The following is a 26,539-nucleotide window of genomic DNA, read 5'->3' as shown; positions in this document are numbered from 1 at the left end:
AGCACCCGGAGGAGCCCTATAGGGTCCCGGGGGGGCTCCTGTAGCACCCGGAGGAGCCCTATAGGGTCCCGGGGGGGCTCCTGTAGCACCTGGAGAAGCCCTATAGGGTCCCGGGGGGGCCCCTATAGCACCCGGAGGAGCCCTATAGCGTTCCTGGGGGCCCCTATAGCTCCTCCCCCCCCCCCATGGTTCCCAGGGGGTCCTATAAGACCCCTGGCCCCCCGCCCCCCCCAAAGGCCCCCCCGCGTCCCTCCGCAGGTGGGCGTGGCTTCGGACACCTCCACTTTATTGGGGGGGGGTGTCACAGGGGTCAAAGGTCACGGCCGGGAGGAGGGGGTCTCGTTACAGGCGTTAATGGGGGGGGGCGGCCCCCCGGGGGGGGCAATAAATAACTATGAAGGGGGCGGGGCTTGGTGGGGGGGCGGGGCCTCCTGGTGCTGCCCCTGGTTGTGGCGGGGCTTAGGACCCGGTGGGCGGGGGCTACTGACGGTGGGCGGAGCCACCGCCGAGTGTATCCAGAGCGCAGTGGGCGTGGCCTTGCCGGAGGGGGGGGCGTGGTCAACGCAGAGTGGGCGTGGCTTAACCCACAGCAGGCGTGTCCAGGACGCAGTGGGCGGGGCCACGTCGAGCCGGGGGAGGGGGGGCAGGTGGGCGGGGCCAGGAGGGGGGAGTGGGCGTGTCTGAGCCGAGGTGGGCGGAGCCGAGGGGGGAGGGGGCGGGGTCACTTGACGCGGATCTCGGCGTATTCGGGGGGTTCCTCGGGGGGACCCCGGCCCGGTTTGGGGGGAGGGGCAGGTTCGGGGGGGGTTGCCGGCCCCTCCCCCACCCCCAGCGCCCACCCCCGCAGCCAGCGAGCCTGGGGGACACCAAAGGGGGGGGGGGGAGGGGGGTGTCACCGTCACTCTACCCCCCCTCTCCCCCCCCCCCCCCCCCAAATGTCCCCATGTGTCACCCCCACGGCCCCCGCATGGCCCTAAAGTCCCCCCACCTCCCCCTGTGTCCCCACGGCCCCCCCACCCCCCCGATGTCCCCCCGATGTCCCCCTCACGTCCCTCCACGACCCCGATGCCCCCCCAAGTCCCCCCGTGTCCCCCCCACGTCCCCGATGTCCTCCCATGTCCTCCTCATTCCTGATGCCCCCCACATCCCCCCATGTCCCCATGTCCCCCCATGTCCCCCCACGTCCCCCCCACGTCCCCAATGTCCCCCCATGTCCCCCCATGTCCCCACATCCCCCCATGTCCCCAAGTCCCCCCAAGTCCCCCCACGTCCCCCCCACGTCCCCAATGTCCCCCCAAGTCCCCCCATGTCCCCAAGTCCCCCCACGTCCCCCCCATGTCCCCCAATGTCCCCCCATGTCCCTCCTCCTCCCCAATGCCCCCCACCTCCCCCGTGCCCAGTACCCTCCCCCCGTCCCCCCGTGTCCCCACGTCCCCCCCACCTCCCCCGCCCTCCCCCCCCCGCCCCCCCCCCCGCACCTGCAGGGGGCGCAGTTCGGGGGCGGGGTCCCCCCCCTGCCCGGGTGGGGGGCGGCGCCGGGGTCACCTCGGGGCTTCCCGCCGCCTTCCTGCACGGGGTCAGGGGTCAGGGGTCAGGCCCTGACCTCTGACCCCGCCCTGGCCCCGCCCACTCCCCCCCAGCCCTATTTCCCCCCCCCAATCCCACTCCCGGGGGGCGTGGCCTCACACGGGGGGGCGTGGCAACGGGACGGACGTGGCCTGGAGGGGGCGTGGTCTCCGCGGGGAGGGGGCGTGGCCTCATCAGTGGGCGGGGCCTCACTCATGGGCGGGGCCTCAGCAGGACCCAGCCTCTACCAGGTGGCGGTGGGGCGTGGCCTATCGGGGCGTGGCCTATCAGGGCGTGGCCTAGAGAGGGCGTGGCCTCCCGGGGGCGTGGCCTTCCCACGGGGCGTGGCGCCTCCCGGTTTTCCCGTAGGGTGGGGTTGGGCGTCTTCCCCCTCCCCCGCCAATCCCCATCGCTCCCCCCCACCCCACCCCGTGGGTGTGGGGGCCTCCCCCCCCCCAGTGGGCGTGGCCCCCCAGTGGGCGTGGCCCCGCGGGTGGGCGTGGCCAGCCCGGGGGCGTGTCTCACTTGCGACGGCTCTGGCTGAGGTAGCAGACGAGGGCGATGACGATGGCGAAGGCCACCACGGCCCCGACCGGCCCCACCTTGGCCCAAACCAGCCCCGCTGGGGGGGGGGGGGACGACACGACAAAGGCGGGGTCGGGGGGGGGGCAATTACCCCCCCACCCGTGGGGCAATTACCCCTCCCCCCCCCGTGGGAGTCCAGCCCGCGAAACTCCCCCCCCCCCCCCCCATCATAGGGGCTGGGGGGCGATTTAGAGGGGGGAAATCCCACCCGCCAGGGGCAAATAAACCCGCCGGGGGGGCGGGGGGGGGCAAATATCCCCTGGAGGGACAAATGAGACAGTGGGGGGGGGGGGGGGGCAATTACAACCCCCCCCGTGGAGCGCGGGAATGGATGGTGGGAATTCCTCGTGCCCCCCCCCGATAGGGGTTGGGAGGGGATGGGGGGGTGGGGGTGGGGGGGCCACAAATAACCCGGGGGGGGGGGGGGGCAAATAACGCGCAGTGGGGGGGCAAATAAATCAGAGTGGGGGGATTGTGACCCCCCCCATGGGGGCTGGTGGGGCGTGGGAAAATCCTGCCGATAATTCCCATGCCAGACAAGTGTCCCCCGGGGGCGGGGGGGGGGGGGGGGGTGACACCGGGTGACGGTGACACCCCGGGTGGGCGACACGGTGACACCCGCAGGGGTGACAAGGTGACGGGCGGTTCCCGATGGGATTCGGGGTGATTCCCACCCCCCCACGGGGTCATTGGGGGCATGGGAAAATCCTGCCAATAATTCCCGCGCCAGACAAGTGTCCCCGGGGGGGTGACACCGGGTGACGGTGCCGAGTGAGGGTGACACCGCGGGTGACGCCGGTGACATACCGGGGTGATGGAAGCGTAACTGTTGCCGGACGCTGCCGTGGGGGTTGTGAGCGGAGCAAAGGACGGCCAAGCGGGGGTCCAGGGCCCCCCGAAGCGTGAGGATGCCGGTGACGGTGACGACCCCCCCCGTCCCCCGCCCCGGGCTGGTGACGGTGTAGTCGCGGTGGCCCTCGGTGACGGTGACGTTGCGGGACGGGAGGTCGAAGGTGACGGCGGGCTCGGGGACGGCGGAGGCCGAGCAGACGCAGCGGGCGCCCTCCCCCCCCGGCGTGCAGCGGGATTCGGGGAGGAGGACGGGGGGGACTGTCCCCAGAGGGGACACCCCCAAATGTCACCCGCGGGGGCGGGGGGGGGCGGGGACGGGGGACACATGACCCAGGCGGCCGGGGGGAGCCCCAAGAAGACACCTGGGACCCCCAAAACCCCCCAGAGACACCCCAAGCCCCCCCCAGAGACACCCCAATACCCCCCCCGTGACCCCCATACCCCTCAGAGCCCCCCCAAATCCCCCCCTAGGGACCCCAATACCCCCCTTGGGACCCCCAAATCCCCCCCCAGGGACCCCAATACCCCCCTTGGGACCCCCAAACTCCCACTTAGACTCCCCCAAACCCCCACCTGGGGACCCCAAACCCCCCCTCGGGACCCCAATACCCCCTTTAGGGACCCCAAACCCCCCCTTGGGACCCCAATACCCCCCTTAGACCCCCCAAATCCCCACTTAGACCCCCCGATACCCCCCTTGGGGACCCCAATACCCCCCTTAAGGACCCCAAACCCCCCCTCGGGACCCCAATACCCCCTTTAGGCCCCCCAATACCCCCCTTGGGCCCCCCAATACCCCCCTGGGGACCCCAAACCCCCCCTCGGGACACCAATACCCCCTTTAGGGACCCCAATACCCTCCTTAGACCCCCCAATACCCCCCTTAGGCCCCCCAAACCCCCACCTAGGGACCCCAATACCCCCCTTAGGGACCCGAATCCCCCCTTGGGGACCCCAATACCCTGCCTTGGGGACCCCAATATCCCCCTGAGGCCCCCCAATACCCCCCCTTAGATACCCCAATATCTCCTTAGGGACCCCACTTACCCCCCGTAGGGACCCAAATCCCCCCTCAGGCCCCCCAAACCCCCACTTAGGTACCCCAATACCCCCCTTAGACCCCCCAAATCCCCACTTAGACCCCCCAATACTCTCCTTAGACCCCCCAATACCCCCCTTGGGGACCCCAACAGCCCCCTTAGGCCCCCCCAAACCCCCACCTAGGGACCCCAATACCCCCCTTAGGGACCCGAATCCCCCCTTAGGGACCCCAATACCCCCCTTAGACCCCCCGAATCCCCACTTAGACCCCCCAATACCCTCTTTAGACCCCCCAATACCCCCCTTGGGGACCCCAACACCCCCCTTAGGCCCCCCAAATCCCCACTTAGACCCCCCAATACTCTCCTTAGACCCCCCAATACCCCCCTTGGGGACCCCAACACCCCCCTTAGGCCCCCCCAAACCCCCACCTAGGGACCCCAATACCCCCCTTAGGGACCCATATCCCCCCTTGGGGACCCCAATACCCCCCTTAGGCCCCCCCAAACCCCCACCTAGGGACCCCAATACCCCCCTTAGGGACCCATATCCCCCCTTGGGGACCCCAATACCCCCCTTAGGCCCCCCAGACCCCCACCTAGGGACCCCAATACCCCCCTTAGGGACCCGAATCCCCCCTTGGGGACCCCAATACCCCCCTTAGGCCCCCCAGACCCTCACCTAGGGACCCCAATACCCCCCTTAGGGACCCGAATCCCCCCTTGGGGACCCCAATACCCCCCTTAGGCCCCCCAAATCCCCACCTAGGGACCCCAATACCCCCCTTAGGGACCCATATCCCCCCTTGGGGACCCCAATACCCCCCTTAGGCCCCCCAAATCCCCACCTAGGGACCCCAATACCCCCCTTAGGGACCCGAATCCCCCCTTGGGGACCCCAATACCCCCCTTAGGCCCCCCAAATCCCCACCTAGGGACCCCAATACCCCCCTTAGGGACCCATATCCCCCCTTGGGGACCCCAATACCCCCCTTAGGCCCCCCAGACCCCCACCTAGGGACCCCAATACCCCCCTTAGGGACCCATATCCCCCCTTGGGGACCCCAATACCCCCCTTAGGCCCCCCAGACCCCCACCTAGGGACCCCAATACCCCCCTTAGGGACCCATATCCCCCCTTGGGGACCCCAATACCCCCCTTAGGCCCCCCAGACCCCCACCTAGGGACCCCAATACCCCCCTTAGGGACCCATATCCCCCCTTGGGGACCCCAATACCCCCCTTAGGCCCCCCAGACCCCCACCTAGGGACCCCAATACCCCCCTTAGGGACCCATATCCCCCCTTGGGGACCCCAATACCCCCCTTAGGCCCCCCAAATCCCCACCTAGGGACCCCAATACCCCCCTTAGGGACCCATATCCCCCCTTGGGGACCCCAATACCCCCCTTAGGCCCCCCAAATCCCCACCTAGGGACCCCAATACCCCCCTTAGGGACCCATATCCCCCCTTGGGGACCCCAATACCCCCCTTAGGCCCCCCAAATCCCCACCTAGGGACCCCAATACCCCCCTTAGGGACCCATATCCCCCCTTGGGGACCCCAATACCCCCCTTAGGCCCCCCAAATCCCCACCTAGGGACCCCAATACCCCCCTTAGGGACCCATATCCCCCCTTGGGGACCCCAATACCCCCCTTAGGCCCCCCAAACCCCCACCTAGGGACCCCAATACCCCCCTTAGGGACCCATATCCCCCCTTGGGGACCCCAATACCCCCCTTAGGCCCCCCAAACCCCCACCTAGGGACCCCAATACCCCCCTTAGGGACCCATATCCCCCCTTGGGGACCCCAATACCCCCCTTAGGCCCCCCAAATCCCCACCTAGGGACCCCAATACCCCCCTTAGGGACCCATATCCCCCCTTGGGGACCCCAATACCCCCCTTAGGCCCCCCAGACCCCCACCTAGGGACCCCAATACCCCCCTTAGGGACCCATATCCCCCCTTGGGGACCCCAATACCCCCCTTAGGCCCCCCAAATCCCCACCTAGGGACCCCAATACCCCCCTTAGGGACCCAAATCCCCCCTTGGGGACCCCAATACCCCCCTTAGGCCCCCCAAACCCCCACCTAGGGACCCCAATACCCCCCTTAGGGACCCATATCCCCCCTTGGGGACCCCAATACCCCCCTTAGGCCCCCCAGACCCCCACCTAGGGACCCCAATACCCCCTTTAGGGACCCATATCCCGCCTTGGGGACCCCAATACCCCCCTTAGGCCCCCCAGACCCCCACCTAGGGACCCCAATACCCCCCTTAGGGACCCAAATCCCCCCTTGGGGACCCCAATACCCCCCTTAGGCCCCCCAAACCCCCACCTAGGGACCCCAATACCCCCCTTAGGGACCCATATCCCCCCTTGGGGACCCCAATACCCCCCCGGCCCCCCCCAAACTGACACTCGACGGTGAGGTTGAAGGCCAGGCTGCTCTCCCCGTGCTGGTTCTCGGCCCGGCACAGATACTCCCCGGCGTCCTCGGGCCTGGCGGCCGCCAGGGCCATGGTCACCTGGGGCTCGTAGACGGCGGCGGCCACCACCCGGCGTCCCCGGGCCACCGTCACGATGGGGGCCGGGTGGCTGGAGGCCCCGCAGGTCACCGTCACCGGGTCGCCCGCCACCACCCAGAGGGAGCCGTTGAGGACGGGGGAACGTGGGGCGTCTGGAAGGAAGGGGGGGGACGGGGGGGGCAAGGAGTGAGGGGGGGGGACACCCAGGTGTCTGGGGGGACCCAGGAGTCCGGGGAGGGGACTCAGATGGTTGGGGGGGGGGGGGTGACAGTCTGGGGGGGACCCAGTAAAGTGGGTCCCAGGGCGGGGGACCTAGGAATAACCCCCCCAGAAGGGACCCAAGGGTGCCCCGAGGGGGGGTCCCAGGGGTGTGTGTCCCCCCCCCCCCCCCAAGAATGGACCCAGGCGTGCCCCAAGGGGGGTCCCAGGGGTGTCCCCCCCCGCCAAGAAGGGACCCAGGGGTGCCCCAAGGGGGGGTCCCAGGGATAACGCTCCCAGAAGGGACCCAGGGGTGCCCCCCCCAGAAGGGACCCAGGAATAACCCCCCCAGAAGGGACCCAAGAGTGTCCCAAGGGGTGTCCCAGGGGTGTGTCCCCCCCCAAAGAAGGGACCCAGGAGTACCCCAAGGGGGGGTCCCAGGGGTGTCCCCCCCAGAAGGGACCCAGGGGTGCCCCGAGGGGGGGGTCCCAGGGATACCCCCCCAGAAGGGACCCAGGGGTGCCCCAAGGGGGGGTCCCAGGGGTGTCCCCCCCCTAAGAATGGACCCAGGAGTGCCCCAAGGGGGGGGTCCCAGGGATACCCCCCGAGAAGGGACCCAGGAGTGCCCCAAGGGGGGTCCCAGGGGTGTGTCCCCCCCCAAAGAAGGGACCCAGGAGTGCCCCAAGGGGGGGTCCCAGGGGTGCCCCCCCCAGAAGGGACCCAGGAATAACCCCCCCAGAAGGGACCCAGGAGTGTCCCAAGGGGTGTCCCAGGGGTGTGTCCCCCCCCAAAGAAGGGACCCAGGAGTACCCCAAGGGGGGGTCCCAGGGGTGTCCCCCCCAGAAGGGACCCAGGGGTGCCCCGAGGGGGGGGTCCCAGGGATACCCCCCCAGAAGGGACCCAGGGGTGCCCCAAGGGGGGGTCCCAGGGGTGTCCCCCCCCTAAGAATGGACCCAGGAGTGCCCCAAGGGGGGGGTCCCAGGGATACCCCCCAAGAAGGGACCCAGGAGTGCCCCAAAGGGGGTCCCAGGGGTGTCCCCCCCCGCCAAGAAGGGACCCAGGGGTGCCCCAAGGGGGGGTCCCAGGGGTAACCCTCCCAGAAGGGACCCAGGGGTGCCCCCCCCAGAAGGGACCCAGGAATAACCCCCCCAGAAGGGACCCAGGAGTGTCCCAAGGGGTGTCCCAGGGGTGTGTCCCCCCCCAAAGAAGGGACCCAGGAGTGCCCCAAGGGGGGGTCCCAGGGGTGTCCCCCCCAGAAGGGACCCAGGGGTGCCCCAAGGGGGGGGTCCCAGGGATACCCCCCCAGAAGGGACCCAGGGGTGCCCCAAGGGGGGGTCCCAGGGGTGTCCCCCCCCGCCAAGAAGGGACCCAGGGGTGCCCCAAGGGGGGGTCCCAGGGATAACGCTCCCAGAAGGGACCCAGGGGTGCCCCCCCCAGAAGGGACCCAGGAATAACCCCCCCAGAAGGGACCCAAGAGTGTCCCAAGGGGTGTCCCAGGGGTGTGTCCCCCCCCAAAGAAGGGACCCAGGAGTACCCCAAGGGGGGGTCCCAGGGGTGTCCCCCCCAGAAGGGACCCAGGGGTGCCCCGAGGGGGGGGTCCCAGGGATACCCCCCCAGAAGGGACCCAGGGGTGCCCCAAGGGGGGGTCCCAGGGGTGTCCCCCCCCTAAGAATGGACCCAGGAGTGCCCCAAGGGGGGGGTCCCAGGGATACCCCCCCAGAAGGGACCCAGGAGTGTCCCAAGGGGTGTCCCAGGGGTGTCCCCCCCCCAGAAGGGACCCAGGGGTGCCCCAAGGGGGGGTCCCAGGGATACCCCCCCCCCGAGGTCGCCCCCTGCAGGCTCTCACAGGCCACGTGAAGCTGGAGGCTGCGGTTGTGGCGTCCATGCCGGTTCTCGGCCACGCAGCTGTAGGTCCCGGCGTGCTCCGGTTCCACCCGGGGCCAAACCAGTTTGAGACCGGTGGAAACCGGTTCTTCCCGTAACACCGTCTCCCCCCGGAACCAGGAGAGCAAGGGCAGGGGACGCCCTTCGGCTTCGCACCCCAATTCCACCGGGGTCCCCTCCACCGCCTCGCCGGGACCCGACACCTCCAGCACCCGCGGCTCGTCTGGGGGGCAGAGAGGGGTGGGGGGTTAGAGGGGGCCCAGGTGTCCCCCACCCATGGGCCCAGGTGTCCGGGGGGGTCCCAGGTGTCCGGGGGGGTCCCACGTGTCCCCCACCCATGGACCCAGGTGTCCGGGAGGCTCCCAGGCATCCGGGGGGGTGACCCAGGTGTCCCCCACCCATGGACCCAGGCATCCAGGAGGGGACCCGGGTGTCCAGGGGGGGTCCCAGGTGTCTGGGAGGGTCCCAGGTGTCCCCCACCCATGGACCCAGGCATCCAGGAGGGGACCCGGGTGTCCGGGGGGGGACCCAAGTCTCTGGGGGGGTCCCAGGTGTCCCAAACTCATGGACCCAGGTGTCTGGGGGGGGTCCCAGGTGTCCCAAACTCATGGACCCAGGTGTCTGGGGGGGGACCCAAGCATCCGGGGGGGGACCCAGGTGTCCAGGAGGGGTTCCAGGTGTCCCCCACCCATGGACCCAGGTGCCCGGGGGGGGTAACCCAGGCGTCCGTGTGTGTCCCCCCCCCCCAAAACTCACACTGAACGTCGAGGGCGACGGTGGCCTCGAAGGCCAGGCTGCTGTTGGCGAAGGCCACCTTGCAGCCCAGCCGCCGGCCGCCATCTTCTCGCCGGGGGCGGAAGCGTAAAGAGGCCAAGATGGTGGCGGCGCCGGCCGCGTCCTCCCGTAATTCCCGTTCGGAAACATCCGGAAGGTCCTCGATCCCTTCCCAACCCACTCGGGGACGGAGCTGGGGACAGTTATCGGGGACCCGGCAGCGGAGTTCCACCTCTTCGCCCGCCACCAGTTCGGGGGGGATTTCCAGTACTGGCTCCTCTGGGGGGGGGGAGAGAACCCGGGTGTTCGGGACCCCTAAAATGGGGCACCCAAACCCCCCCAAATGGACCCAGGTGTCCATCCCCCCCCCTAAAATGGGGCACCCAACCCCCCCCCAAATGGACCCAGGTGTCCATCCCCCCCCCTAAAATGGGGCACCCAAACCCCCCCAAATGGACCCAGGTGTCCATCCCCCCCCCCCTAAAATGGGGTCCCGGGACCCAAACCCCCCCAAAATGGACCCAGGTGTCCATCCCCCCCCCTAAAATGGGGTCCCGGGGCACCCAAACCCCCCCAAAATGGACCCAGGTGTCCATCCCCCCCCTAAAATGGGGCACCCAAACCCCCCCAAATGGACCCAGGTGTTCATCCCCCTCCTAAAATGGGGTCCCGGGCACCACAAACCCCCCCAAAATGGACCCAGGTGTCCATCCCCCCCCCTAAAATGGGGCACCCAAACCCCCCCAAATGGACCCAGGTGTCCATCCCCCCCCTAAAACGGGGTCCCAGGCACCCAAAACCCCCCCAAAATGGACCCAGGTGTCTGGCCCCTCCCCTGAAATGGGGTCCTGGGCACCCAAACCCCCCCAAAATGGACCCAGGTGTCCATCCCCCCCCTAAAATGGGGCACCCAAAGCCCCCCAAATGGGACCCAGGTGTCCATCCCCCCCCCCCTAAAATGGGGCACCCAACCCCCCCCCAAATGGACCCAGGTGTCCATCCCCCCCCCCTAAAATGGGGCACCCAAACCCCCCCAAATGGACCCAGGTGTCCATCCCCCCCCCCCTAAAATGGGGGTCCCGGGACCCAAACCCCCCAAAATGGACCCAGGTGTCCATCCCCCCCCCTAAAATGGGGTCCCGGGGCACCCAAACCCCCCCCCAAAATGGACCCAGGTGTCCATCCCCCCCCTAAAATGGGGCACCCAAACCCCCCCAAATGGACCCAGGTGTTCATCCCCCTCCTAAAATGGGGTCCCGGGCACCCAAACCCCCCCAAAATGGACCCAGGTGTCCATCCCCCCCCCTAAAATGGGGCACCCAAACCCCCCCAAATGGACCCAGGTGTCCATCCCCCCCCCTAAAACGGGGTCCCAGGCACCCCAAACCCCCCCCAAAATGGACCCAGGTGTCTGGCCCCTCCCCTGAAATGGGGTCCTGGGCACCCAAACCCCCCCAAAAATGGACCCAGGTGTCCATCCCCCCCCTAAAATGGGGCACCCAAAGCCCCCCAAATGGACCCAGGTGTTCATCCCCCTCCTAAAATGGGGTCCCGGGCACACCAAACCCCCCCAAAATGGGACCCAGGTGTCCACCCCCCCCCTAAAATGGGGCACCCAAACCCCCCAAAATGGGACCCAGGTGTCCATCCCCCCCCCTAAAACGGGGTCCCGGGCACCCAAACCCCCCCCCAAAATGGACCCAGGTGTCCATCCCCCCCCTTAAAATGGGCACCCAAACCCCCCCAAATGGACCCAGGTGTCCATCCCCCCCCTAAAATGGGGCACCCAAACCCCCCCAAAATGGACCCAGGTGCCGGGACCCCCCCTTCCCAAAATCCCCCCCCCTCCCCAAAATCCCCCCCCCAGCTCACCCAGCACCTCCAGGGACGGTGTGTTCGGAGAAGCTGTACTGGTTGTAACCCCCTAAATCGCCCCGGAAATAATATTTGCCGGCCAATTCCGGGCTGAGGGGGCCCAGCAGGAGGGAGCAGTCGCGGACCCCCGGGTCCCCCATCAGTTTGGCCCGGCCGGTAAAAACTCTCGTGGACGGCCCCCGCCCGGGAACGGGCCACCACGGGGGGGGTAATTTTTCGGGTAAGGGCTCCCGAAATACCACAAGCCGTGGACGGCGGCCGGTTCGCAACTCGTAGCCGAAACGACAAGGGACGGCCACGCAGGACCCCGAGAGCCCGGCCACCTCCGGGGGCATCCAGGCGGCCCAAGGGCCGGCCGACGTCCCTGGGGAGGGGGGTGGCAACGGGTCACGGCGGGGGGGGGGACGACAACGACGACGAGCCCAGCCGGGGGCTAATAACGGGGGGTTGGGGGCCTCTTGGGCCTAATTATGGCGTTTGGGGGGCTTTGTTAGGCCTAATAATGGCGTTTTGCGGGTTCGTTACATCTAAAAATAGCGTTTGGGGGAGTTTTTTGGCCTAATAATGGCAGTTTGGGGGGTTCTTACGGCTAAAAATGGTGTTTTGGGGGTTTATTAGGTCTAATAATGGAGTTTTGGGGGATTTATTAGGTCTAGAAGTGGAGTTTTGGGGGTCTCTTGGGTCTAATAACGGAATTTGGGGATTTATTAGGTCTAACAATGGGGTTTGGGGGCATTTATTAGGCCTAATAATGGTGTTTTGGGGGTTTATTACGTCTAATAATGGAGTTTTGGGGGATTTATTAGGTCTAGAAGTTGAGTTTTGGGGGTCTCTTGGGTCTAATAATGGAATTTGGGGATTTATTAGGTCTAGCAATGGGGTTTTGGGGCATTTATTAGGCCTAATAATGGAGATTTGGGGGTCTATTATGTCTAAAAGTGGAGTTTTGGGGGTTTATTAGGCCTAATAATGGAGTTTTGGGGGATTTATTAGGTCTAATAAAGGAGTTTGTGGGTTTATTAGGTCTAAAAATGGAGTTTTGGGGTGTTATTAGGCCTAATAACAGTGTTTTGGGGGTTTATTACATCTAAAAATGGCATTTTGGGGGTTTATTAGGTGTAATAATGGAGTTTTGGGGGATTTATTAGGTCTAGAAGTGGAATTTTTGGGGTCTCTTGGGTCTAATAATGGAATTTGGGGCATTTATTAGGTCTAACAATGGGGTTTTGGGGCATTTATTAGGCCTAATAATGGAGTTTTTGGGGTTTATTAGGCCTAATAATGGAGCTTGGGGGTTTGTTATGTCTAAAAATGGAGTTTTGGGGGTTTAATAGGTCTAAAAATGGCATTTTGGCGCTTTATTAGGGCTGATAATGGAGTTCTGGGGATTTATTATGTCGAAAACCAGAGTTTTGGGGGTTTATTAGGTCTAATAATGGTGTTTTGGGGGGTTTATTAGGTGTAATAATGGCATTTTATGGGTCTCTTGGGTCTAATAATGGAGTTTTGGGGCATTTATTAGGTCGAATAATGGCGTTTGGGGGGTTTATTAGGTCTAATAATGGAGTTCGGGGCATTTATTAGACCCGATAATGGACTTGGGGGGCTTATTATGTCTAATAATGGCGTTTTGGGGGTTTATTACGTCTAAAAATGGCATTTTGGCGATTTATTAGGGCTGATAACGGAGTTTCGGGGATTTATTACATCGAAAACCAGAATTTTGGGGGTTTATTAGGCCTAATAATGGCGTTTTGGGGGGGTTATTAGGCCTAATAATGACGTTTTGGGGGGTTATTAGGCCTAATAACGGGGGTTTGAGCAGGTTTTGGGGCTAACGATGGGGTTTTGGGGAATCTATTTGCTCTAACGGGGTTCCGGGTACCTAATAACGGGGTCCTCCCAGTGCCTCCCAGTCCCTCCCAGTCCCTCCCAGTCCCCCAACACCCCCCACCCTCCCCCTCTCTCCCAGTGCTCCCAGTTCTCCCCAGTCCTTCCAGTCCCTCCCCGTCTCCCCCAATCACCTCCCAGTCCCTCCCAGTGCTCCCAGTCCTCCCAGTTCGTCCCAGTCCGCCCCAGTCCTCCCAGTCTGTCCCAGTCTGTCCCTGTCCGTCCCAGTCCGTCCCAGTCCATCCCAGTCCCTCCCAGTGCTCCCAGTCCTCCCAATCTGTCCCAGTCCTCCCACTCCTCCCAGTCCGTCCCAGTCCCCCCAGTCTTCCCAGTCCCTCCCAGTGCTCGCAGTTCTCCCAGTCCCCTTGAGTCCTCCCAGTCCTCCCAGTCCCCTCCCAGTCCATCCTGGTGCCTCCCAGTCCCGCCCAGTCCATCCCAGTGCTCCCAGTGCCCCCCAGACCTCCCCGTCCATCCCAGTCCGTCCCAGTCCATCCCAGTGCTCCCAGTCCTCCCAGTCCCTCCCAGTGCTCCCAGTGCCCCCCAGACCTCCCCGTCCATCCCAGTCCGTCCCAGTCCATCCCAGTGCTCCCAGTGCCCCCCAGACCTCCCCGTCCATCCCAGTCCGTCCCAGTCCTCCCAGTCCTCCCAGTCTGTCCCAGTCCGTCCCTGTCCGTCCCTGTCCATCCCAGTCCTCCCAGTCTGTCCCAGTGCTCCCAGTCCTCTCAGTCTGTCCCAGTTTGTCCCAGTCCGTCCCAGTCTTCCCAGTCCCCCCCAGTGCTCCCAGTTCTCCCAGTCTGTCCCAGTCCGTCCCTGTCCCCCCACTCCTCTCAGTCTGTCCCAGTTCGTCCCAGTCCGTCCCAGTCTTCCCAGTCCCCCCCAGACCTCCCAGTCCTCCCAGTCCCCTCCCAGTCCCCCCGGTGCCTCCCAGTCCCTCCCAGTCCCTCCCAGTGCTCCCAGTACCTGGGGGGAGCGGCAGCAGCAGCAGCAGGGCGGTGGGGAGGGTGGCGGCCACCGGTCTCATGGCGGGGGCTGGGGGACACAGAGGGTCACCCCAGTGTCCCCAGTGTCCCCTCCCAGTGTCCCCCATGTCCCCTATTGTCCCCCGGTGTCCCCACTGTTGCCGGTGTCCCAGCTGTCCCCTGCTGTCCCCTATTGTCCCTGTCCCCAGCGTCCCCAGTGTCCCCAGTGTCCCCCATGTCCCTGTCCCCCCATCATCCCCAGTGTCCCCAGTGTCTTCTATTGTCCCTGTCCCCCCAGTGTCCCCCATTGTCCCCACTGTCCCCATTGTCCCCACTGTCCCTCTCGTCCCTGTCCCCCCAGTGTCCCCAGTGTCCCCCCACTGTCCCCACTGTCCCCCTCATCCCTGTCCCCTCAGTGTCCCCAGTGTCCCCCAGTGTCCCCCCACTGTCCCCACTGTCCCCCTCGTCCCTGTCCCCCCAGTGTCCCCCAGTGTCCCCCTCATCCCTGTCCCCCCAGTGTCCCCATTGTCCCCACTGTCCCCACTGTCCCCCTCATCCCTGTCCCCCCAGCGTCCCCCAGTGTCCCCCTCATCCCTGTGCCCCCAGTGTCCCCATTGTCCCCACTGTCCCCACTGTCCCCCCCCATCACTGTCCCCCCCGTGTCCCCAATGTCCCCCCACTGTCCCCACTGTCCCCCTCGTCCCTGTCCCCCCGGTGTCCCCCAGTGTCCCCCTCATCCCTGTGCCCCCAGTGTCCCCATTGTCCCCACTGTCCCCCTCATCCCTGTCCCCTCAGTGTCCCCAGCGTCCCCACTGTCCCCCTCGTCCCTGTCCCCCCAGTGTCCCCCAGTGTCCCCCTCATCCCTGTGCCCCCAGTGTCCCCACTGTCCCCCCACTGTCCCCACTGTCCCCCTTGTCCCTGTCCCCACTGTCCCCACCGTCCCCCCCATCCCTGTCCCCCCCGTGTCCCCAATGTCCCCCCACTGTCCCCACTGTCCCCCTCGTCCCTGTCCCCCCGGTGTCCCCCAGTGTCCCCCTCATCCCTGTGCCCCCAGTGTCCCCAGTGTCCCCCCACTGTCCCCACTGTCCCCCTCATCCCTGTCCCCTCAGTGTCCCCAGTGTCCCCCAGTGTCCCCCCACTGTCCCCACTGTCCCCCTTGTCCCTGTCCCAATGTCCCCCCCACTGTCCCCACTGTCCCCCCATCCCTGTCCCCTCAGTGTCCCCAGTGTCCCCCAGTGTCCCCCCAGTGTCCCCACCATCCCCCTCATCCCTGTCCCCCCACTGTCCCCATTGTCCCCGTCTCCCCCTTGTCCCCACTGTCCCCTATTGTCCCCCCACTGTCCCCATTGTCCCCTGTCCCTCTACCCCCCCCCCCCCCATCACTGTCCCCCATTGTCCCCATTGTCCCCAGCGCCTGACGGTCCCAGGCGGTGCCGGGGGGCCGGGTGACAACACCAAGGACGCGTGTCCCCGTGTCCCCCCCCCCCCCCCCAACACCACCCCTGTCCCCTCCCCGGACGCCTGGGTCCCCCCCCACGCTGCCATGGGACAAATTCCTCACGCGCCGGTGTCACCCCCACGGCCCCAGGGGACAAAGGGACCCTCTGTGTGTCCCCCCCCCACCCCCGGACGCCTGGGTCCCCCATGGGACACACAGGCCCCATTGACCCCCCCCCCCAAGTATGGGGGGACCCAGATGTCCAGGGGGGGGACCCATGGATTCGGGGGGACCCATGGATTCGGGGGGGATCCAGGTGTTTGGGGGGGGACCCCAGGTGTCTGGGGGGGGGACCCATGGATTCGGGGGGACCCATGGATTTGGGGGGGGACCCAGGTGTCTGGGGGGGGGGCCCATGGATTGGGGGGGGACCCATGGATTTGGGGGGGACCCATGGATTCGGGGGGGACCCAGGTGTCCGGGGGGGGGGACCCATGGGTTCGGGGGGGACCCATGGATTTGGGCGGGAACCCAGGTGTCTGGGGGGGGGACCCATGGATTCAGGGGGACCCATGGATTTGGGGGGGACCCAGGTGTTCGGGGGGGCACCCAAGTGTCTGGGGGGGGGTCTCATGGATTCGGGGGGACCCAGGTGTTCGGGGGGGACCCATGGATTTTGGGAGGGGCCCCATGGGTTCGGGGGGGCCCAGGTGTCCGGGGGGGGGGGGGACCCATGGATTTAGGGGGGGACCCAAGTGTCGGGGGGGGGGGGGGGGCAGGGGTTTGGGGGGAACTCCCAGGTGTTTGGGGGGGGCACCAGGGCTTTGGGGGCACCCAGGCGCCTGGGGGGGGGGGCGGGGGGGGGGGACACCCAGGCACGGTTGGGTCCCCAGGGGGCAGTGGGGCGGGGGGGGGGGCCGGACGCCTGGGTCCCCTCGGAGCCTGGCAGCGCCACCAAAGCCACAAGGGGACATTTGTCCCCAGGACAGGGTGATGTCACCCCCCGGGGGGGGGGGGGGGGGGGGGGGATAAAAAAAAGTGGGGGGGGGGGGGGGGAGAGTTAGGACACCTGGGTCCCCTGGGCCACTGGGGGGGCTGTTGGTCACCCCCCCAGGCTGGGGTCGGGGGTTGGGGGGGGGGGGGGATGTCGTGACCCCATGGGGGACCTTTGGGGACCCAGGCATCGGGGGGGCGTCTGGGGGGGGGGGGGGGACACCCAGCTGTCCCGGGGGGAGGGGGGGCGGGTGTCATAAGCCCATGGGGACCCCCAGGCATCGGGGGGGCACCCAGGCGTTCGGGGCGGGGGGGAACCCAGGTGTTCTGGAGTGGGGGGGGTCACGACCCCATGGGGACCCCTTGGGGACCCCCAGGCGTCCGGAGGACACCCCCCCCCCCCCGTTTTCCTCCCCCGCCCCCCCCCAAATCTCCCCACGTACCACTGGGAGGTGGGGGTGCCCCAGGAGGGGACCCAGGCGTCCGGCGGGTGGCGGGGGGGCCGAGGGTGAGGGTTGGGGGGGGGGGAAACGACTGGGAATATGTACCGGGGGGGTGGGGGAGGGCAGGGCCACCCCCCCGGGGTGTCATCGTCATCGTCCATCCCCCCCCCCCTCCCCGACCCCCCCCCCGGGTCCCTTGGGAGACACACTGGGCCTGTGGCACCCACTGGAACGGACGCCTGGGTGTCACCCCCCCCACCCCGGCCTGGGACCCCCCCCCCCCCGACTCCTGGGTCCCCTTTTTGGGGGGGTCCCGAACCCCTGGGTCCCTTCTGGGGGGGGGGGGGGTGGTCCTGGACTGCTGGGTCCCCTCTATGAGGGGGGTGGGTGCCGAACTCCTGGGTGCCCCCCCCCCGAACTCCTGGGTTCCCCCTTTTGGGGGGGCCGTCCCGGACTCCTGGGTCCTCTCTATGGGGGGGGTCCCGGACCCCTGTGTCCCCCTTTTGGGGGGGTCCCCGAACTCTTGGGTCCCCCCCCTAACTCCTGGGTCCCCCCTTTTGTTGGGGGGGGGGGGGGGTCCCGGACTCCCTGGGTCTGAACTCCTGGGTCCCCCCCCCCCCCGAACTCATGGGTGCCCCTTTTTGGGGGGGCGGGGTCCCAAACTCCTACATCCCCCACTGAACTCCTGGGTGTGTCCCCCTCCCCCCCCCGAACACTTGGGTCCCCCCTTTTTGGGGAGGCGGGGGGGGGGGGTCCGGACCCCTGGGTGCCCCCCCCCCAACCCCCTGGGTCCCCCCAAAACTCTGGGGGCAACTGGGACCCCGAGTCGCGTGTGTGGCCCCGCCCCCCCCGGAGAGGGGCTTAAGCCCCGCCCCCGACCCTGGCCACGCCCTCCACCCGTAGCCCCGCCCTCCAGCACGGCGCCGACCGAACCACTCTGGGGGGGGGGGGGTGTGTGTGTCACGATGAGCCCGCTCCTCCCAGTCCTCTTTCCCAGGCTAATGGGGCATGGCGGGGGGGGCGCAGAAACCCCCCACCAAAGTGGAGAGGGCGGGGGTTGAACCCCTTTTTCCCCTCTTTTTTCCCCCATTTTCCCCTCTTCCCCAACCCCCCACCGCGCCGCCGCAATGGTCGCGCCCGCACCTGCCCGGAGGGGGGCGTGGCCTGGCGGGCACCTGGGCGGAACCACCGCAGCGGGAGCGGGGGGGGGGGGGGGGGGGGGAGGGCGGGAGGGCGCCCCTCCCGCTTCATGAGCCCGCCCAGGTGGAGCCGGGGGCGTGGCCCGTGGGGGGGCGTGTCCAGGTGCGCCCGGCCACGCCCACACCTGCCGCCGCCATCATGGCCGCCGTCATGGCCGCGCTCCTGGCGCTGCTGGGTGGGCCCGGGGGCTAATTAAGCGGGTTGGGGGGCTAATTAAAGGGCTAATCAAGGGACTGGGGAGTAATTAAGGTCCTGGGGGGGGGAGCTAAGGGGGGGCTAATTGGGGCCTGGGGGTTAATTGAGGGGGTAATTTGGGAGGGGGAGGAAGAGGGGTCTTGGGGGGGTAACTAGGGGCCTAGGGGTTAATTGAGGGGGCAATTAGGGGTTTGGGGGAGGTGATTAAGGGGTAATTAGGGGCTGGGGGCTAATTGAGGGAGTAATTAAGAGGTTTGGGGGGGAACTAGGGGGGGTAATTAGGGGCTGGGGGGCCTCGGGGGGCAACTGACGAGGGGCAAAGGGGGTCCTGGGGGGTAATTAGGGGCCTGGGTGTTAACTGAGGGTAATTAGGGGTATATTAAGGGGGTAATTAGGGGCTGGGGGCTAATTGAGGGGGGGTAATTAAGGTGCTCGGGGGTAATTGGGAGTGGGTAATTAGGGGCTGGGGGGTCTTTAGGGGGGTGATTGGGGGGGGGGCAGAGGGGGTCTTGGGGCTTAATTAGGGACCTGGGGGTTAATTGAGGGGGTAATTAAGGGTCTCAGGGCTAATTAAGGGGCAGGGGGGTCTAGGGGGGAATTACAGGGGTAATTAAGGGGCTGGGGGGTAATTGGGGAGTAATTAGGGGTCCGGGTGCTAATTAAGGGGGTAAGTAAGGGTCTTGAGGGGTAACGAAGCGGGTAATTAAGGGACCTGGGGCTAATTAAGGGGGGGTAATTAGGGGCTGGGGGCTAATTGAGGGGGGGTAATTCGGGGTTTTGGGGGTAACGGAGGGGGAATTAAGGAGGTGGGGGGGGGGCTCTGGGGGGCAATTGAGGGGTGACAGGGGGTGACAGGTCCCGGGGGGTGACAGGGAGGTGACAGGGGGTGACAGGGGGTGACAGGGACCAGAGGAGGTGACAGGGGGTGACAGGGGGATGACAGGGGGGTGACAGGGACCAGAGGAGGTGACAGGAGGTGACAGGGAGGTGACAGGGGGTGACAGGGACCAGAGGAGGGTGACAGGAGAGGTGACAGGGGGTGACAGGGGGTGACAGGGGGTGACAGGGACCAGAGGAAGGTGACAGGGGGGTGACAGGGGGTGACAGGGGGTGACAGGGACCAGAGGAGGTGACAGGAGGGTGACAGGAGGTGACAGGGGGTGACAGGGACCAGAGGAGGTGACAGGGGGTGACAGGGGGTGACAGGAGGCGACAGGAGGTGACAGGGGGTGACAGGGGGTGACAGGGACCAGAGGAGGTGACAGGAGGTGACAAGGGGTGACAGGAGGTGACAGGGGGTGACAGGGACCAGAGGAGGTGACAGGAGCCAGGGGAGTGGCACGAGGTGACGGGGGGTGATGGGGGGTGACAAGTCCCAGGGGGGTGACAGGGGGTGACAAGGACCAGGGGAGGTGATAGGAGGTGACAGGGGGTGACAGGAGCTGCGGGGTGGCCAGGAGGTGACGGGGGTGACAGGTCCCAGGGGGAGGTGACAGGGGGTGACAAGTCTGAGGGGTGACAGGAGCCAGGGGGGAGGTGGCAGGGGGTGACAGGGGGTGACAGGTCCCAGAGGGGTGACAGTGAGGTGACAGGGGGGTGACAGTGGATGACAAGACCTTGGGGGCGGGGGGTGACAGGTCATAGAGGGGTGACAGGGGACCAGGGGGGAGGTGACGGGAGGTGACAGCAAGGTGCCACCCCCCCTAACTGGTTGCCGATGTCACCCCCCCAGCCCCTGTCACCCCCTTACAGGTGACAGTGACAGACCCCCGGACGGTGGCCCTGCTCTTCCAGCCTGTCCTGCTCCGGTGTCACTACCAGACGGTGGCCCTCGACCCCCCCATTGTCACCTGGAAGTACAAGTCCTTCTGTCCCACCCCATCAGGGGACAACAACGGGATCGTCACCTCCCCTGGGGACGGCCCCCGACGTCACCTCCCCCTGCCCGGATGCCGCCCGCACCGTCCCGCATCGTGGGCCACCAAGCAGGGTGGCGTTGTCACCCTCGGGGACTTCTACAGGGGACGCGGGCGTCACCATCTTGGGAGGTGGGGACGTTGGGGACATTGGGGGGGGGGACGCACACACGTTGGGAGGGTGACGGAGGGTGTCTCAGGGTGTCACCGAGGTCGGGGGGGGGCGGGGGGACGTCACAGGGGCGTCGCAGGGGTTGGGGACAACGTCACGGGGGTCTGAGGGGGACACCGGGGGTGTCACCAGGGTTGGGGAGGTGACACTGGGATGCCACCGGGGGTTGGGGACAATGTCACAGGGTGTCACAGGGCGCTGGGGGGAGGACTTTGGGGGAGGTCACAGGGGTGTCACCAGGTGTCACCAGGGGTGTCACAGGGCTCTGGGGGGGTCTTCCAGGGATGTCATCGGGGGTCTGGGGGACCCCAGGGGTGTCACCGGGTGTCACCAGGGTGTCACAGGGGTGGGGTGGGGACCCCAAGGGTGTCACCAGGGGTCACCGGGGGTCACCAGGGGTCAGGGGGACCCCAGGGACGTGGAGGGGGACCCCAGGGGTGTCACCAGGGACGTCACCAGGGTCTGAGGGGCACCCAGGGGTGTCACCGGGTGTCACCAGGGTGTCACCAGGGTGGGGTGGGGACCCCAGGGGTGTCACCAGGGATGTCACCAGGATCTGGGGGGATTCCAGAGGTGTCACCGGGTGTCACCAGGGTGTCACTGGGGTCTGGGGGGGGGTCCTCCAGGGACGTCACTGGGGTCTGGGGGCACCCCAGGGGTGTCACTGGGTGTCCCCAGGGTGTCACCGGGGTGGGTGGGGTGGGGTGGGGACCCCAGAGGTGTCACCAGGGAAGTCACCGGGGTCTGGGGGGACCCCAGGGGGTGCCACCAGATGTCACCAGGGTGTCACCGGGGTGGGGTGGGGGACCCCAGGGGGTGTCACCAGGGAAGTCACTGGGGTCTGGGGGGTCCCCAGGGGTGTCCCCAGGGTGTCACCGGGGTGGGGATGGGGACCCCAGAGGTGTCACCAGGGATGTCACCGGGGTCTGGGGGCACCCCAGGGGTGTCACCAGGGTGTCACCGGGGTGTCACCGGGGTGGGGGTGGGGACCCCAGGGGTGTCACCAGGGAAGTCACTGGGGTCTGGGGGGTCCCCAGGGGTGTCCCCAGGGTGTCACCGGGGGTGGGTGAGGACCCCACAGGTGTCACGGGGGTCTGGGGGGACCCCAGGGTGTCCCCAGGGTGTCACCGAGAGGGGGTGTTGGGGACCCCAGAGGTGTCACCAGGGATGTCACTGGGGTCTGGGGGCACCCCAGGGGTGTCACCAGGGTGTCCCCGGGGTGTCACCGAGGGGGGGGTGGGGACCCCAGGGGTGTCACCAGGGATGTCACCGGGGTCTGGGGGGCACCCCAGGGGTGTCACCAGGGTGTCACCGGGGGTGTCACCATGGTGGGGTGGGGACCCCAGGGGTGTCACCAGGGATGTCACTGGGGTCTGGGGGCACCCCAGGGGTGTCACCAGGGTGTCCCCGGGGTATCACCGGAGGGGGTGTGTGGGGACCCCAGGGGTGTCACCAGGGATGTCACCGGGAGGTGGGTGGGGGGGGGGTGTGATGTCACCGGGGCCGGGGGTCACCTTGTCACCCGAGGGACCCAGGCGGTGCGGGGTTGGCAAGGGGCGGAGCTGAGCCTGGGCCCGGCGGCGTGGGGTGACAGTGGCATCTACATCTGCACCGTCACCTCCCACCCAGGACCTGGAGGGCAACAACGAGGCCGTGGCTGAAACTGGTCGTACTGGGTGAGGCACTGGGAGGCACTGGGAGGGTTGAGGGGGGCACCGGGGAGGGCACTGGGAGGGACTGGGAATGCCTCAGAGGGCTCAAGAGGGACTGGGAAGTACTGGTGAGGGCACTGGGCTGTACTGGGAGAGACTCGGAGGGCACTGGGAGGTACTGGGAGAGGCTGGGAGGGCACTGGTCAGGCACTAGGAGAGACTGGAAGGGCACTGGGAAGTACTGGGAGGGCACTGGGCTGTATTGGGAGAGACTCGGAAGGCACTAGAAGGGCACTGGGAAGTACTGGGAAGTACTGGGAAGTACTGGGAGGCACTGGGAGGCACTGGGAGGGCACTGGGAGGGACTGAGAGAGACTGGAGGGCACTGGAGAGCACTGGGAGGGCACTGGGAGGGACTGGGAATGCCTCAGAGGGCTCAAGAGGGACCGGGAAGTACTGGGAGGGCACTGGGCTGTACTGGAGAGACTCAGAGAGCACTAGAAGGGGCGCTGGGAGGTACTGGGAGAGACTGGAGAGGGCACTAGAAGGGCACTGGGATGTACTGGGAGGCACTGGGAGGGCACTGTGGGAGGGACTGGAAGGCACTGGGAGGCACTGGGCTGTACTGGGAGAGACTCGGAGGGCGCTAGAAGGGCGCTGGGAGGTACTGGGAGAGACTGGGAGGCACTGGGAGGGCACTGGGAGGGCACTGGGAGGGACTGAGAGACTGGAAGGCACTGGGAGGGCACTGGGAGAGCACTGGGAGGGCACTGGGAGGGACTGGGGAATGCCTCAGAGGGCTCAAGAGGGACTGGGGAAGTACTGGGAGGGCGCTGGGCTGTACTGGGAGAGACTCAGGAGAGCACTAGAAGGGTGCTGGGAGGTACTGGGAGAGACTGGGAGGGCACTAGAAGGGCACTTGGGAATGTACTGGGAAGTACTGGGAGGGCACTGGGCTGTACTGGGAGGGCACTGGGCTGTACTGGGAGAGACTCGGAGGGCGCTAGAGAGGCCACTGGGAATATACTGGGAAGTAGTACTGGGGAGGCACTGGGAGAGCACTGGGAAGGACTGGAAGCCACTGGGAGAGACCGGGAAGGCACTGGGTGAGAGCACTGGGAGGGACTGGGAATGCCTCAGTGGGCTCAAGAGGGACTGGGAAAGTACTGGGAGAGCACTGGGCTGTACTGGGAGAGACTTGGAGAGCCCTAGAAGGGTGCTGGGAGGTACTGGGAGAGAGACTGTGAGGCACTGGGAGGGCACTAGGAGAGACCAGAAGTCACTGGGAGGGCACTGGGGATGGACTGGGAACGCCTCAGAGGGGCGCAAGAGCGGACTGTGCTGTACTGGGGAGGGCGCTGGGCTGTACTGGGAGAGACTCGGAGGGCGCTAGAAGGGCGCTGGGAGGTACCTGGGAGAGACTGGGAGGCACTGGGAAGGCACTGGGAGGGCACTAGGAGAGACTGAAAGGCACTGGGCAGTACTGGGAGGGCACTGGGCAGTACTGGGAGGGCACTGGGCTGTACTGGGAGAGACTCGGAGGGCACTAGATGGGGCACTGGGAGGTACTGGGAGAGACTGGGAGGCACTGGGAAGGCACTGGGAGGGCACTAGGAGAGACTGGAAGGGCACTGGGAAGTACTGGGGAGGGCACTGGGCTGTACTGGGAGAGACTCGGAGGGGTGCTAGAAGGGCACTGGGAGGTACTGGGAGAACGCTAGGAGAGACTGGGAGGCACTGGGAGGCCACTGGGAGGGACTGGGGAGGTTACTGAAAGGGCACTGGGAGGGACTGGGAGAGTACTGGGAGGGGCTGGGCTATAATGGGAAGGATCGGGAGTGCTGGGCGGGACTGGGAAGTAGTGGGAAGGAGGGACTGGGAGAACACTGGGACGGACTGGGCTGTACTGGGAGGGACTGCGAGAGCATTGGGAGGGACTGGGCTGTACTGGGCAGGACTGTGGGAGTGCTGTGAGGGCCTGGGACATACTGGGCAGGACTGGGAGAGCACTCGGGGGGGACTGGGCTGTACTGGGAGGGACTGGGAGAGCACTGGAATGGACTGGGAGAGCACTTTGAGGGACTGGGCTGCACTGGGAGGGACTGGGAGAGCGCTGGGAGGGACTGGGGGGGGACTGGGAGAGCACTGGGAGGGACTGGCCCATACTGGGAAGGAGTGGGAGAGCACTAGAAGGGACTGGGAGGGACTGGGAGAGCACTGGGAGGGACTGGTCTGTACTGGGAAGGACTGGGAGAGCACTGGGAGGGACTGGGAGAGCACTGGGAGAGGACTGGGCTGTACTGGGAGGGCCTGGGAGAGCACTGGAAGGGACTAGGGGGGACTGGGGGAGCACTGGGAGGGACTGGCCCGTACTGGGAAGGACTGGGCTGTACTGGGAAGGACTGGGAGGCCAGCACAGCTCCCTGGGGGTGGGGGGGGTGTGTATTGGGACCCACCCGAGACGCCTGGGTCCCCTCGGGGGGGGGGGGGGTGGGAGTGTCTGCGTGTGTGTGTCCCCCCCCGCCAACGCCTGGGTGCCCCCCTCCCCGGACGCCTGGGTCCCCTGATGCCCCCCCCCCGGCGCCCCCCCCCCCCCCCCCCCCGCCATTTGGTGTCCCTTGTGTCCCCCCAGGGTCCCTATCGGAGGCCACCGACCTCTTGCCGGGCGTCCAGCTGGGGACCCTGCCAGGTACAGGGGGGGGGGACACACACCCCCCCCAGGCGTCCCCGGGGGGGGGGACATACACACACACACCCCCCCAGGTGTCCGGGAACCCCCTTTTCCACCCCCCCCCCACCCCCCAAAGGGACTCCAGGTGTCCGGGGGAGGGGGGACATCCAGGCGTCTGGGGGGGGCGGGAGCACCCAGGTGTCCGGGGGGGGAACGCGACACTCGGGCGTCCCCGGGGGGGGGACCCAGGCGTCTGGGGGTGGGGGACACGACACCCAGGTGCCCGGGGGGGGGACACACCCAGGTGGTATAGAGAGGTTTGGGGGGGTGTCTGGGTGCCTGGGTCCCCCCCCAGCATCTATAGGGGGGGTCAGGGGACACCCAGACGCCTAGGTGTCCCCCCCCGGGATCTATAGGGGACCTTGGGGTCACCCGGACGCCTGGGTGTCCCCCCCCCCCCGTGGATCTATAGGGGACTTTGGGGTCACCCAGGACACTTGGGTGTCCCCCCCCCGCGGGATCTATAGGGGACTTTGGGGGTCACCCAGACACTTGGGTGTCCCCCCCCAGGATCTATAGGGGGGGTCAGGGGACCACGCAGACACTTGGGTGTCCCCCCCCGGGATCTATAGGGGACTTTGGGGTCACCCGGACGCCCTGGGTGTCCCCCCCCCCACGGGATCTATAGGGGACTTTGGGGTCACCCAGACACTTGGGTGTCCCCCCCCAGGATCTATAGGGGGGGGTCAGGGGACCACGCAGACACTTGGGTGTCCCCCCCCCGGGATCTACAGGGGGGGGTCAGGGGGACCACCCAGGCGCCTGGATGTACCCCCCTGGGATTCTATAGGGGACTTTGGGGTCACCCAGGCACTTGGGTGTCCCCCCCTGGGATCTATAGGGGGGGGGTCAGGCGAACCACGCAGACACTTGGGTGTCCCCCCCCGGGATCTATAGGGGACTTTGGGGTCACCCGGACGCCTGGGTGTCCCCCCCCCCGGGATCTAAAGGGGGGGTCAGGGGACCACGCAGACACTTGGGTGTCCCCCCCCGGGATCTATAGGGGACCTTGGGGTCACCCGGACGCCTGGGTGTCCCCCCCCGGGATCTAAAGGGGGGGGTCAGGGGACCACCCAGGCACCTGGATGTACCCCCCCTGGGATCTATAGGGGACCTTTGGGGTCACCTGGACGGCTGGGGTGTCCCCCCCCCGGGATCTATAGGGGGGGGTCAGGGGACCCACGCAGACACTTGGGTGTCCCCCCCCGGGATCTACAGGGGGGGTCAGGGGACCACCCAGGCGCCTGGATGTACCCCCGCTGGGATCTATAGGGGACTTTGGGGTCACCTGGACGGCTGGGTGTCTCCCCCCCCCGGGATCTATAGGGGACTTTGGGGTCACCCGAACGCCTGGGTGCCCCCCTCTGACCCCCCCCCCCGCCCCCCAGACTGGCTCTTCGTGGTGCTGGTGGCGCTGGGGGCGGCGCTGGGGGGCGCTGCTGCTGGGGCTGTGCTGGTGCCAGTGCTGCCCCCCACACCTGCTGCTGCTAACCTGCGCTGCCCCTGCTGTCCCCACCGCTGCTGCTGCCACGAGGCCCCGTGAGTGCCCCCTCCCTTGGCCCTGGGGGGGGGGGCGGGGGGGGGTCCCCTGGGGCTACCCCTGGCTCCCTTGGGGTCCCCTGGGGTCCCCCTGGGGTGGGGTAG

At 67.1% G+C, this 26,539-nt stretch overlaps 1 protein-coding gene and 1 long non-coding RNA gene across 2 annotated transcripts; one reads left to right on the top strand and one right to left on the bottom strand.

Annotated features, from left to right (window-relative positions):
- Positions 1 to 721: 721 nt before the first annotated feature.
- On the bottom strand, positions 722 to 14,224 carry LOC128903886 (Schwann cell myelin protein-like). Its single transcript, XM_054187776.1, is given in 13 exon segments — positions 722 to 856; positions 1,479 to 1,532; positions 1,534 to 1,567; positions 2,092 to 2,188; positions 2,959 to 3,261; positions 6,467 to 6,727; positions 8,620 to 8,880; positions 9,414 to 9,708; positions 11,321 to 11,467; positions 11,469 to 11,513; positions 11,515 to 11,568; positions 11,570 to 11,670; positions 14,157 to 14,224. Coding segments are annotated over 13 exon segments (1,848 nt in total). The 5' UTR covers positions 14,218 to 14,224.
- LOC128903887 (uncharacterized) lies at positions 11,374 to 26,430 on the top strand. Its single transcript, XR_008464291.1, has 4 exons — positions 11,374 to 11,526; positions 20,157 to 20,472; positions 22,067 to 22,188; positions 26,284 to 26,430. It is a non-coding gene; the product is annotated as an uncharacterized LOC128903887 (long non-coding RNA).
- The last annotated feature ends 109 nt before the right edge of the window (positions 26,431 to 26,539 follow it).

This window comes from Rissa tridactyla, unplaced genomic scaffold (genome assembly GCF_028500815.1).
Source record: "Rissa tridactyla isolate bRisTri1 unplaced genomic scaffold, bRisTri1.patW.cur.20221130 scaffold_726, whole genome shotgun sequence".
In the NCBI taxonomy this organism is placed as follows: Eukaryota; Metazoa; Chordata; class Aves; order Charadriiformes; family Laridae; genus Rissa; species Rissa tridactyla.
This window is presented reverse-complemented; position numbering and strand designations above follow the sequence as displayed.